At 33.9% G+C, this 15,149-nt stretch overlaps 1 protein-coding gene across 1 annotated transcript in view; it reads right to left on the minus strand.

Moving 5' to 3' along the window:
* The window catches only part of DTHD1 (death domain containing 1), a 99,109-nt gene that overhangs the window by 56,911 nt on the left and 27,049 nt on the right, over positions 1–15,149 (minus strand). The window contains exons 4-8 of the mRNA XM_053700280.1: positions 14,049–14,841; positions 11,368–11,986; positions 10,674–11,004; positions 7,912–8,091; positions 3,466–3,710 (exon numbers count right to left, since the gene is read on the minus strand). Of these exons, the coding sequence (XP_053556255.1) occupies positions 3,466–3,710; positions 7,912–8,091; positions 10,674–11,004; positions 11,368–11,986; positions 14,049–14,841 (2,168 nt within the window). The remainder of the gene's footprint in view (positions 1–3,465; positions 3,711–7,911; positions 8,092–10,673; positions 11,005–11,367; positions 11,987–14,048; positions 14,842–15,149) is intronic.

Genomic DNA, 15,149 nt, shown 5'->3' on the forward strand with positions numbered 1-15,149 from the left:
CTAAACAAACCTATTAACCCCTAAACCTCTAGCCTCCCACATAGCCGCCACTAAATAAACCTATTAACCCCGCCCTAATCTGCAAGCTCCCACATCGCAAAATACTAAATGAAACTATTAATCCCTAAACCTAACACCCCCTAACTTTAAATTAAAATTACAATATAACGATAATTAAATAAATAAAAACTTACTTGTGAAATAATAAAACTAAGTTTAAACTATAAATTAACCTAACATTACTATTCTAATAAAATAAATAAACTACCAATTAAAAAATCTAAATTACAAATTTAAAAAAACCTAACACTACGAAAAAATGTAATAAAATCTAAAATTACAAAAAATAACAAATACTAAATTACAAAAAATAAAAAACACTAAGATTACAAAAATAATAAATGAAATTATCAAAAATAAAAACAATTAAACCTAATCTAATAACCCTATAAAAATAACCCTCCTCGACATCGCTGACACAAAAAATAATTATTAACCCCTATTCCGCCACTCCCCGACATCGCTGACACCTAAATAAAAGCTATAAACCCCTAATCCGCCGCTCCCTGACATCGCCGCCACTAAATAAAGTTATTAAACCCTAATCCGCCACTCCCCGACATTGCCGCCACCTAAATAAACCTATGAACCCCTAAACCTCTGGCCTCCCACATCGCCACCACTAAACAAACCTATTAACCCCTAAACCTCTAGCCTCCCACATAGCCGCCACTAAATAAACCTATTAACCCCGCCCTAATCTGCAAGCTCCCACATCGCAAAATACTAAATGAAACTATTAATCCCTAAACCTAACACCCACTAACTTTAAATTAAAATTACAATATAACGATATTTAAATAAATAAAAACTTACTTGTGAAATAATAAAACTAAGTTTAAACTATAAATTAACCTAACATTACTATTCTAATAAAATAAATAAACTACCAATTAAAAAATCTAAATTACAAATTTAAAAAAACCTAACACTACGAAAAAATGTAATAAAATCTAAAATTACAAAAAATAACAAATACTAAATTACAAAAAATAAAAAACACTAAGATTACAAAAATAATAAATGAAATTATCAAAAATAAAAACAATTACACCTAATCTAATAACCCTATAAAAATACCCCCACACACACAAAAAACACCCCCTAGCCTACAATAAACTACCAATAGCCCTTAAAAGGGCCTTTTGTAGGGCCCTTTTAAAACAGCTCTTTTACCTAGAAAAAAATACAAAGTCCCCCAACAGTAAAACCCACCACCCTACAACCCCCCCAAAATAAAAAACCTAACTCTAAAAAACACCTAAGCTACCCATTGCCCCTAAAGGGGCATTTGTATGGGCATTGCCCTTAAAAGGGCAATCAGCTCTTTTTCACTGCCCTTAAAAGGGCATTCAGCTCTGTTACAATTACCCAAAGCCCTAATCTAAAAAAAAAACCCACCCAAAAAAATGGAAAAAACAAACAAACTAAGACTAACCCGATAAAATTTACTCACGATTCCTGAAGTCCAGACATCCATCTTCATCCAGGTGGTGAGAAGTCTTCATCCAGGTAGTGACACCTCCATCCATTTCATTTTTCGGAGTGTTTTTTTTTTTAGATTAGGGCTTTGGGCAATTGTAAAAGTGCAGTGAAAAAGAACTGAATGACCTTTTAAGGGCAATGCCCATACAAATGTCCCTTGTATTGGGTAGTGTTTTTTACTGTTGGGGGGACTTTGTATTTTTTTACAGGTAAATAGCAGCTGTTTAACTTAGGGCAATGCCCTACAAAAGGCCCTTTTATGGGCTATTGCTAGTTTATTGTAGGCTAGGAGGTATTTTTATTTTGGCTTTTTTATTTTTATAGGGCTATTAGATTAAGTGTAATTGGTTTTATTTTTGATAATTTCATTTATTATTTTGTAATCTTAGTGTTTTTTATTTTTAGTAATTTAGTGTTTATTATTTTTTTAATTTTCGATTTTTTTATTTTTTTGTAGTGTTAGGTTTTTTTAAATTTGTAATTTAGATTTTTTAATTGGTAGTTTATTTTATTAGAATTGTAATGTAATGTTAGGTTCATTTATAGTTATAGTTTAACTCTTTAAGTGCTAACGACAGCTCTGAGACGTTGCAGAGTTTCCCACTCTGGTGCTACCGATGGCTCAGAGCTGTCGCTAGCACTCTCCCACCTTGAGGGAGATCTGGGGGCTCCCATCCGCTCCTACTCCGGCGATCGTGCCTGTATAGTGACAGGCATCACTGGGGCTTCACATTTTGCGTGGTGACGTCACGCGCAATGACGTGATGTCGTCACCGTGCAACTTTATTAACAAAATGGCAATGTTAAGTATAGGAAAAGGGGGCATGCTGCTTAGAAGCCTGTATCTCAGGCATCTAAGAATCTACAGACCCCCAAGACCCACCGTTGGAAAGGTTTAAAAACTTTTAAACGGCTTCGCACCCAGGTGGAAAAGTGCTTAGCACTCAAAGGGTTAAACTTAGGTTTATTTGTATTACACAGGTAAGTTTTTATTTATTTATTTAAATATAGTTATATTGTAATTTTAATTTAAAGTTAGGGGGGTGTTAGGTTTAGGGGTTAATAGTTTAATTTTGTGTTTTGCGATGTGGGGGGCCGTCGGTTTAGGAGTTAATAGGTTTATTTAATGGTGGTCAATGTGGGAGGCCAGATGTTTAGGGGTTAATAGGTTTATTTAGTGGTGGCGATGGTTGCGATGTGGGTGGATGACAGATTAGGGGTTATTATGTTTAATATAGTGTTTGCGATGCAGGAGGGCGGCGGTTTAGGGGTTAATAGGTGGTTTATGGGTGTTAGTGTACTTTGTAACAGTTTAGTTATGAGTTTTGTGAAACATTTTTATTTAGCAAAATCCATAACTACTGGTCTCAGATGGCGGTAGGAATCGTGTCGGTATAGAGCATAACGCAAGCATTTTAGCTGGACTGCACAACCTGTAATGCCGACGCTATGGAAATCCCACACTCAAAAAATTACGTTTGAGTGTGGGATTTCCATAGCGCCGGTATTACAGGTTGTGCAGTCCGGCTAAAATGCTTGTGTTCTGCTCTATACCGACACGATTCCTATGGACAGTGCATTACAGGCTAAAATGCTTGCAGTATAGCTATACCGACAATACTCTTAAGATGAGTTCCTGGCCATTCCAACGCAATCGTCATTTTTTTAGCGTTAAAAGCCGTAACGCACTGTAATGCAAAATTCGTAATCTAGGTGTATTCCCATTAAAATGTTAGTTTATTATAAATGGAGGTTAAAGTATATATATATATATATATATATATATATATATATATATATATATAGTAGGAGTGTTTCCCTTCATTGATATTGGACATGACTATTTCATAAACACTCTGTCAGAACATTTATACATTGATTTTACACTAAGAGGGCATTACTCAAAAATCCCATTGTTACCGAATTTGCTGGGCAGCTGTAGATCTGGAGCCAGCAGCAGTTGATGCTCTTTTATTTTCTCCGTCTTCTGTTTGCTTTTTTTTCTCTGGGTTAGGAGGACATGGAAGGAGCACTGTGACATATTTCTTGAACACATGAACTGAAGGGTGTTTGACATAGACCAAAGGGCTGCTAGACACCACTGAATGATAAATGTCATGTTTTACTTTCAATAAAGAAATGATTGATGTGTCAATTGGCTGCACCTATAAGGGTTACAAAATAAAATCATATAATTACTGAAATTAAAATTGCAACATACCATTAATAAGTAAAGCTTAAAAAAAACACCCAGCAGGCTATGCACTAATTATAAAAACGTGTCAGTAAATTAAGTATACTTAAAGGAACATTACAATCACAATTGAAATACACATGGATGAATTACATCTTTGAATAGAAACATATTTGCAATATATAAGTATTGTTAAAAATGTTTCTAGTAAAAATGATCACTGTTATTGTGTTAACATTTTTCTCTGCACGTGTATATGAATCTAGCTATTTATTCTTAGTGCACTAGCATTTAAAATACTGCAGCTGCTCAGAGTGACAGTGGGGCTTGTATCATGTCAGCAATTAACAAATTGAGTCACTACAAGATGATACAAGCACCTTAGGCCCTTTTTAAATAAAGTTAGACATGTAATAATACTCAATAAGATTAGAAATAATAGTATGTCACTTTTTTAAATACATTCTTCACAAAATGCAGAAACTCATAAATTAAAATAGTATAAACACATTTCAAAGTAAGTAAGGTATACTAATGCTTTTACCATTTTAAAGGGACAGTCTAGTCAAAATTAAACTTTCATAATTCAGATAGGGCATGTCCTTTTAAACAACTTTCCAATTTACTAATATTATCTAATTTGCTGAATTCTTTAGATATCCTTTGTTGAAGAAATAGCAATGCACATGTGTGAGCCAATCACACGAGGCCTCTATGTGCAGCAACCAATAAGCAGCGACTGAGCATATCTAGATATGCTTTTCAGCAAGTGATATCAAGAGAATGAAGCAAATTTGATAAAAGAAGTAAATTAGAAAGTTGTTTAAAATGTCATGCTCTTTCTAAATCACTAAAAAAATGTGGGTTTCATGTCCCTTTAACCACTTCATTCCATAATAGATAGCAAATGTCTCCATAACATGGACATATATCTGGAGTTGGATCCCATGGATATTAAGTAAAATACCCATGAATTCATTACCCTGCAACCTAGAGGGACATATCCTCTGTAAAAAGACCTGACCCTCTAATGGCTATGTCTTAGCCCATCAGAAGGTACTACTGAAATTGTGCTTCTTTGTTAAAATTAAATCATTATATGCAATAGGTTTTTTATTTGACAGAGCAGAGCTTCTCTCATGAGTTCTTTAGCTCATGTGGTCAATATACATATTTCAATCATTTAAAGGGACATGAAACACAAAATGTTTATTTCATGAGAGGAGGCAAGTTTAAAAAAACCTTTGAATTTACTTATATTATGACATTTTCTTTGCTCTTTCGGTATTGTTTGTTGAAAAGCATGTGGATAAGCTTAGGAGCATTCACATGTCTGGAGAATATATGACTGCAGTTTTGCAAGAATGATATACATTAGCAAGAGCACTAGATGGCAGTCCTATTTCTTGCCATATAGTGTTCCAGACACCTACCTAGGTATCTCTTCAACCAAGATTACCATGAGAACAAAGATAATTTGATAATAGAAGCAAATTGGAAGCTTTATTTTTTTTTAATTAAATTTTCTGTCGGAATCACAAAAGAACATTTTGGAGATCATATTCCTTTAGTAACTGGAAATATGCTCTATAGCAGTGATGGTGTTTCCGAACTACATTTCCCATGATGCTTACACACTCTGCAGTCCAGTCATGCATCATGGGAAATGTAGTTCTGAAACATCTGGAGTGCCAAGGCTTACCATCACTGCTCTATAACAATAAAATAATGTATGCACTTGGCTCAGTGCTCCTTTCCTTGCCAAAGGGAAGTTACAAAGAAAATAAATGTCTTATTCCCATTAAAAACCTGTGAAATGGCACATGAGATTGCCTCACAATGTTAAGGCACTTGAAACTTCATGGGAAGAAGAGTGGGATAAAATTCCAAAGTCTAGATGTGAAAAGTTATTCACAAAGACTTTCTGCTGTGATAAACGCAAAAGGTGCTTCCGCATTATGGGGTGTGCAGACTTATGCAATCAGCGTGTTGTTTTTTCATTTAAAATGTTCCTAATAATTAACTCTTTGTTTTCTTTGGATTTGTGTTTATTGGAAGATCACATTACAGGTGGAAACAGTATGACATTTACATTGTTTTTATTTCTGTCTTTACAATTTATAACCTGCAAATTTACAAGGGTGTGTAGATTTTTTTTATATCCACTGTACTTCTAGTATCAAATTTTTATTTGATTTCTTGGTATCCTTTGTTGAAAAGAATATGTACATATCCTCCGCAACAGCAATGCACTACTGAGAGCTACTTGGTAATTAAATAGACATGAAACCCAACATCTTCCTTTCGTGATTCAGACAGATACAATTTTGAACAACTTTCCCATTTACTTCTATGATAACATTTCTCATTTTTTTCCTTGTTGAAAAGAATATCTAGGTATGCTCAGGAGCAGCAATGCACTTTTGGGAACTAGCTGTTGATTGGTGGCAGCACATACAGTATATGCCTTTGTCATTGGTTCACCAGATGTGTTCAGCTACCTTCTAGTAGTGTATTGTTGCTCATTCAACAAAGGACACCAAGGGAACAATGCAACTTTGATAATAGAAGTAGAATGGAAAATTATTTAAAATTGCGAGCTCTATCTGAACCATAAAAGATTAATTTTGACTTTATTTGTCCTTTAACGTGCGAGTGCCTACTCAATAGGGATGATCTAATATATGGTCAAAGAGAATCTCAATTCTGTTCTGGGCATTAAGCATGACATTATTTCATATATAGAGCAATGGTTGCATTAACCCCTATGATGTGCATGATGACACGGTGACAGGCTTCATTAGGATTGCACTATTGGCTAGAACAAATAACCTAGAATCGGTTCTCTAGTCTTATCAGATCCATGGATGAATCATGGTTCTGATAGTGATGCTTTACAGTATGCACCACATAAGGTAATACATTTCATCTTAGTGTCGGATGACAAGAGAGATAAGTTTAACATTAGATGACACACAAGGTTCACTGCTAAGGAGAATGTCTGCCCATCTTCATGGTAAGTGAGCTGAACATAGTATTTGTACTTAATAATTCAACTAAAACCAAACATTCTACTTTGTATAGGAAAAAGTACATGGAGGAATATATGAAGATAGGAGAATCATATAGGACAGAATCCTCATATTCCAGACCTCTTAGAACACAATTTATTTATACAAGTATAGGTTTTACCATAAATGACTATGTTCTAAACCTTCAAAATAAGAACTAACCCAGCATTAGGCTACAAAGTATAACATAGTTGTGTAAAAAAAACTTCACTTGTTGAACTTTATTTTAAAAGTCTATATATTGCTGTACAGGTAGCCCTCAGTTTACGCCGGGGTTAGGTTCCAGAAGGAATGGTTGTAAATCGAAACCGTTGTAAATTGAAACCCAGTTTATAATGTAAGTCATTGGGAAGTGAGGGAGATAGGTTCCAGGCCCCTCTCAAAATTATCATAAGTAACACCTAATACATTATTTTTAAAGCTTTGAAATTAAGACTTTAAATGCTAGACAGCATTAAAACCTAATAAAATAATCACACAACACATAATATATAATTAAACTAAGTTAAATGAAAAAAAAAACATTTGCTAAACAGCATTATAAACCTAATAAAAGAATCACACAACACAGAATATATAATTAAACTAAGTTAAATGAAAAAAAACATTTGCTAAACAGCATTATAAACCTGATAAAATATTCACACAACACAGACTTCACTTGCATTTTTCTACAAACAGTTCTTTCTATGCATTCCAATCTGGACTGAGTTATAGACAGGAAGATCTTGTTCCATTGAAATCTGCTTGATAGCTGAGGTCTGGTTAAACTGATTAATTTCAGCTTGCTTGGCTTTGCTGCAACACAAGTGGACAGGTCCACCTACTGGCTATTTTAATAAATGCACTGCTTCTCAATGCTTTTCAATAGCAGTCACATGACTGGAAAAAAAGGTTGTTATTCTGAAACGGTGTAAATTGAACCATTGTAAAACTAGGGCCACCTGTATTAAAAATTATTGTTTAATGCTTGTTTACCTTTTTTGTTTTCAAAAGATATTTTGGGATATATATATATATATATATATATATATATATATACACACACACATATATATATATATATATATATATATATACATTCTGAACAAGATACCTTACCTTAAACTGCACAATTACTGAAGAACTGAAGCAACTAGGAGGGTAGATAAAAGATATTCTTGGATCCATATTGAGCTTGAGTGATAACCCTTTTTTAAGGACTGTGAAACGTTCCTTCTTTAAACATGACACCACTGAATACATGCCAAGCTTGTATACTTTTACTTCTGCAAAGCTTCCCTGAATAAAATAGGAAAATGCACAATATATTAGAGCATGTTGCACTTACTTTAATAAATCATATTGATAAGTTTGTTGGGTCTCAAATTATTAAAACAATGGCTCCTTTAAAAACATAGGCAAAGATTACAAGTGGAGAGATACATTTTTTTATCTCTCATAAGTGCTATCTGCGCTCAAAGTAAATCAATACCACTCCCATGTTAGCGCTGGCATTGCAAGTTTAAAGTAAAAAGCAAAATCCTCAGGTGCACTAACTTCTGGAGTTCGGATATTGTGACGGCGCTAACTCCCTTCTTCTACTTTCTATGGGGCATGCTGAGGAAAGCATTTTAATTTTATTGCTTGCTAACCTGAAGCTGAGCTAGACCAACTGCTCTAAAGCAGAAGACATGTTAGGAATACTTTGATTTCCTGTGTTTTTCAATGGAAAAATAATTATTTTTCATTTTAGTCACACACACACACATATAAATATATATATCTGTATATTGTTGTGTAAAATATTTATCTATACCTAAATATCTATCTAAGAGAGAGAGATAGATAGAGAGAGAGAGATCTATATTGTATATTTCTAAAACATATTATAACTGATTAAAAATGAATATTGCATATTTCAAGGTAATGGGAAGGGCTCCTAAGTATATATATATATATATATATATATGTTTATACGTGAGTATGAGTGCACATATTTATACATATAAACACAAAAATACACATTTAACATATTTTGGTTATGTTAATTATGCTAACATTGAGAATCTTATTTTGGGGTCTTCTATATTGTCTAAGTTGCTCATTCTTTTTTTCTCTTTTTTTTTGCAGATTTGATTCAGACAGCCAATGATGTTTAATCGACTGTGTAATGTAGCCACCATAGGGCTAGATTACAAATGGAGCACTAACAGTCACAGGGGGTTATCGGGACTGTTTGCGCGTGTCAGGTTTTTTACTCGTATTGCAAGTTTAAATTAAACGTGATCAATTGAGCGCAATTGAAGTTAACGAGCAAAGCTCTGGTTAACTGTTTAGAGAAACAAAATAGTTTCACAAAACACATCAAAAATACAATATACAGTTACACTCGTAATAACACCATCTAATAAAAATTATTTAAAACAAATTGCAAAAAAGTTGTAAATGCTCAAAGATATGAGGTCTCAGGTGTGAAGGATATGTATGTACAGTATATATATATATATAAATATATATATATATATATGTGTGTGTGTGTACGTATGTATTTATGTATTTATATGTGTAAATATGTATTTACAGACATATATACAGATATAAGCACATAAATACAAATGTACACATGTACACATATATGCGTGTGTGTGTGCATTGGAGCTCTTTGTAATCAATGAGATGAAAACATGTTAAAATATAAGTATGCAATATTCATATTTAATAAAGTGTTTTACTGTTTATTTACTGTAAATATTTCACATTCCACTGTTCTGCACATAGCAGAATATGTTCTAAGTATTTATAAATAGATACTCCTATATATATATGTTTGTATCTATACTTTTATATAATCATTTATATATATATAGAGGTATAAATATATATTGTACCAAAGAAAATATCAGATATATAGAAATATGTATTTAGGAAAAAATAGAACATATTCTTCTATGTGAAGAACACTGGAATGGGAAATATTCATATTTTTATGTCATTTTAACACACTTGAGAATATGCGATCGGGTGTTAGTTTCTTTCCACATTTTTTCTCCATCAACTTCTATAGGGAATGCCTTGTCGCGCACAATATTCTAAGTTTGGCTTTTTATGCTCGTTGAGCTATAGGGCGAGCGAATACAGTTTAATTTTAACTTGCAATACAAGGGAAACCCGACACGTGCCAAAAGCTTACTTCTAGCATAGTTAACACTTGAGCAGGAGCATTAAATAGAGCTCCACTTGTAGTCAGGCCCATAATTTGTATATGAAGCATCTAATTAGCTCTATGGACTAAAGTATAAAATTAAAATAAGGAAGGGGCATCTTAGAGAGAAATACAACAGGTAAGGAAGAATAAAACATAATGAATATTTTTTTTTTCAAATGGCCTAGTTTTTTTGTAATTTACCATATGTTATACATTTATATATCTACTGATATAAAAACTAGAGATGGCACTAATTTAATGGGACAGCAATTTTGTTTGAAAATATCTACCATAGAAAATTGTCTAAATATCTATGTAGCATCTTTTAAAAACAAACCTTCTTAATGATTATTAAAAGTACCATATCTTCCAAAATCAGTTTTTGTTTTCAAATATGTCCTAGATGTATCATGCTCGTATGTCAATATCTATACCATGTTACCTTTACTGGACCCAAAATACCAGGGCGAGTGACAGCCTACACAGGGCGAGTGACAGCCAAAATACAGGGTGAGTGACAGCCTACACAGGGCAAGTGACAGCCAAAATACAGGGTGAGTGACCGCCTACACAGGGCGAGTGACAGCCAAAATACAGGGTGAGTGACAGCCTACAGGGTGAGTGACAGCCTCTACTAGGAAATATCAAAATTAAGTGTAAAATATTGTTCTCAAACCTTGTGATTTCCATAATTTCCTTCCAAAGAAATTGGTGTTAAATAACTTGATTGAAGTTTCTCATCATTTGCTTTGACCATAATATCTTTATAATTTCCTCTGTAACGGGAATTGAATGGAATTGCAATGCTAATGGGAAATGGAATTTTAAGATCAGGATTTGTGCTCCAAATATCCAAAACACTGCTGACAAGTTCTTCTGAATCGGTCACCACTAAAGAACTGATGTCATCTCTAAATCTGCATTGCAGCTGTTCTGAAATATGTAAAGGTGCTTTGATAAAACATGCCAACCTTGGCTCATTTTCTTCTTCTACTTGTGACATATATCTAAAGAAAAAGATTTAAATAATGGTATGAAATTGAATGTATCGGTACAAAAAAAAAAGATTTCATTCCATTTGAAAATATAACAATAACATTTACAAAAGGAATTTACAAAATTTAAATAGAATTTTGTTGAAAAAGATGTTGATAAACTAAATAATGGCATAATAAAATTAGCACTATTTAAAGTACAGGCATAATGCTGTTTTTTTTTAAATACTGTTCAGTAGATGCAAACAATATGGCTCTATTCTAAAGCACTAAAGACATGAAACATTAGATAAATATCTCTTGTTTATAAAGCATAAAAGTGAACATCAAATAATAAAAATGTTGATTAAACAGTAAAATAGATAATTTTCTTACTCCTTATATTGCCAGTGTCCTGAATCCACCAATTGTTCAACAGACAGATTTAATGATCTTGGTGCATAGACTGCAACCTCTGAACCAGACATTTTTATTTGATCTTGTTCACCAGAGAGTGACATTTTCTTTTTTTTATGACATTTGTTCTCAGGTTTTGTTTCTTGGTTATGAGAACTATTTATTTGTACAAGTGGTTCAGTTGGTTCTGTATGTCTTAGTTCTACATCTTCATTTTTGTTATGTCTTACAAAGTGATTTGATATTTCCTCATTTTTTTTTTCTACAGGAAAGGCTTCATTTGTATTTCTTTCAGAACAATCTTTCATTATTTGTTGAGTGTTATCGATTTCATCATAAAATTCCAAATGTTTGTTATTACTTTCCTCTTGGTATATGTTGTGGTTAAGTTCAAATGCTTGCACAAACTCTGAATTCCTATTAGTCATTTGAATTCCATCAACATCTTCCACTTTAGTAACATTCTGTATTTCCTCAGCTTTAACTCTTTTCTCCTTATATTGAGTACTGATGTTGTTCAGTTGTTCCTCTGAGAATTTTAGATGTTTTTCAGTATCACCGAGTATTTCTTTAATTGCAATAAGATAATCTGTCTGGGCTGTGTAAAGAAAAGTAAAGTTTTAAATGTAATATGATAAATAAAAATACAAAATGCTGCCCTTAGCATGCTTTCATATTTTATTTCAAGACTTTCATGACATTTTTCATATTGATTGTATTGTTTGTGAAATAGCATGAGAGAGAGAAACATAAGAAGATACAAAGAAAGAAGACATTTACATCGATCAACGTCCCCATTTTTTTGGTTACTCCCACATAATTGTCCAAGAGTGCTCACTATTTATATTATCATATGTGAAATAGGACATAGCTTCCAAAAGATTTTGAAGATGAAACTGTTTTCAGCTGATAGCTAATCTATTTTGTTAACTGATCAACCACCCATCTACCTGTTTATTGTCATTATCTTCCGCTGGAAATTTTGAGTTTGTAATAAGACAAATAATAATGCAAAAGAATGCTTTAACAAGATTTCATATTTTATTTCAAGATTTTCATAAAAAATTTCATCTTAATTGTATTGTGTGTGAAATAACATGAGAGAGAAACGTGAGACGATACAAAGAAAAAAAGACACATTGATCAATGTCCCTATTTTTTGGTTAATTCCACATAATTGTCCAAGAAAACTCACCCTTTACATTATCATATGTGAAGTAGTGTATAGCTTCAAAAAGATTTTGAAGATGGAACTTTTTCAGCTGATTAACCTATATTGTTAACTGATCAACCACCAATTTACTTGTTTATTCACTTTCTCTTCTGCTGGATATTTTGAGTGTGCCTTAGATGGTCTTTTTTCTAATTCCGGCCTTGAGTTGTTTTCCAAACAGGCTAAAAGCTTAAAGACTTTATAACACAGTCTAGTACTTCTGCCCCCTCTGAATTTCATAGCAATCACTATTGTGGCTGTTCCAACTAAAACATATTTTGGAGTTAGAAGCAACTGCCAATGAAGATGAACTTTAAAGGGACATTAAACACATAAACACATTGAGATGGTAATTTAAAATGATAAATTGTGTATATATATATATATATATATATATATATATATATATATATATATATATATATATATATATATAGATCTACGTTCAACCCCAAGGAAGAAAACAAACGCTTCACTCTCCGGTCTTTTTCATCAAAGTTTATTGCTCACAAAAAATTATATCACAGCATTCCCAAACGTTTCGACACCAATTGGTGTCTTTTTCAATGGGTATTTGCCAAAATTCTTTTGTCCCAAAAGGCTCCTAAAAACTATTCCCAACCGCTTACCTATAAATCCCCATATGTGCTGTTGTCACTTCCGGTGCCACGGAGGCCGCTCCCGCTTGCGCTCGTCACCGCTCCTTCTCAGCCGCATGGCTAATTACCATAGCTCCACCTGCGTGATGTCATATACACACACGCAGTACACTTAGGCTGTGCGCATGTTGGGAGCAAGCAACTCCGATAGTACCGGACTAACTGTTGTAAACATGTGATCTAAAAACTCGCTAACCTTTCCATTATTGATAAAAAGTGCTAAAAAAGCACTATCTGAGACCCTTAATATATCCTATTTACACAGTAGACCTAATACCAAATCTATTATATCTATTATATCTCAGTTATGTTCATCTAGGGGGTTCTATATTTACACAACGTATATTTATTCATCATTCCCCCAATTTTTTGTGCTGACATAACAACTATTCTATAGATAATAATATAAGGATGGTATAGAAATGGGGCTATTATTTAGTGGGGGAACTCATAATAATAACATTCATCCCTAATGAAGTAAAGTAGGAAACTTTTTTAGGCTCGCAACAATACACTGCATCCTGGAGTTTCTTCAATTTGTACTATCCTTATCCCATCCACTATATACATATGGATAATCAAGTGCCCTGGAGCAGAAGTGACCTAGATCAAACAATCCTAGACATCCCCTCAAAGGAAAACATTAAAATCCAGTTGTATATTCAGTCCTTTCGGGGCTACTGTATCCAATCGGTAGATCCAAGAGGTTTCCACCTGGAGGAGTTTGGTATTCCTGTCTCCCCCTCTCCATAGGGGCGGCACATGATCTATGAGTATGGTCCTTAGACTTGCAGCTGTGTGTCCTGCCTGGATAAAATGTCGAGCCACTGGTTGATCCAACTCTCGTTTCTCAATCGCTAGCCTAATCGCATGGTGATGATTAGCCATCCTCTCATGGAAGGTGGTCGATGTTTTCCCCACGTACATCAGGGAACATGGACACATCAATACATAGATCACGTAGGTACTAAGGCACGACAGCCTATGTAGAATCTTATACTTCCTCCCAGTGTGTGGGTGATGGAAGTACATCCCAGTCAACATACTATTACACGTAGTGCAGTCCCCACACCTGTAGCATCCCAGTTTCCTTTTTGCATCCAACCATGTCCCTTTCTCATAACACTTTGTTGGGTCATTGTGGACCAAAATATCCTTCAGATTGGGTGCTCTTTTGTATACCATCCGTGGGGCTTTCATACGTGTAAAGGGTAAAGTCTTGTCTGAGCTCACAATTTCCCAGTTCTTTTTTACCGACTCTGCCAGAAACTTGGATATGGGGTTGAACGTTGTTACAAAATTGATGTTATCACTTACATCTTCCACATTTTTCTTCACACCCTGAGGCAGAAGCAGTGACTTTTGATCTTGTTGCGCCAGTTCGGTATATACCTTTTTTATCAATTTTCTTCCATAACCTCGCTGTTCCAGTTTATTGACCATTTCTTCCTCTTGAATCCTCCTTGTCTCTGGCAGTGTATTATTGCGTACTACTCGTGTGAGCTGAGAGGAGACAACTCCTCTTTTTTGATGTCCCGGATGGTAGCTTGTGGACAGCAGTAAGGAGTTTTTATCAGTAGGCTTTGATTATAATGAGGTGGAAAATTTACAACCCTCATCATCAGTGTAAATTGTGATATTTAAGTCCAAAAACGGTATACTCTTACTATCACAGGAGTACTTAAAACGAATAGTAGATTCAATATTGTTAAGAGTATCAACCCATTTCTTCAAGGATTCCTCTGTCCCTCGCCATACTAGAAACACATCATCAATATATCTTACGTATAGCTTGATACAGTCTATCGTAAGAATTTGCATAATCGTAATCTCATACCAAGCCATATATAAATTGGCATATGCGGGAGCCATATTTGAACCCATTGCAG

This window comes from Bombina bombina, chromosome 2, assembly GCF_027579735.1.
Source record: "Bombina bombina isolate aBomBom1 chromosome 2, aBomBom1.pri, whole genome shotgun sequence".
In the NCBI taxonomy this organism is placed as follows: Eukaryota; Metazoa; Chordata; class Amphibia; order Anura; family Bombinatoridae; genus Bombina; species Bombina bombina.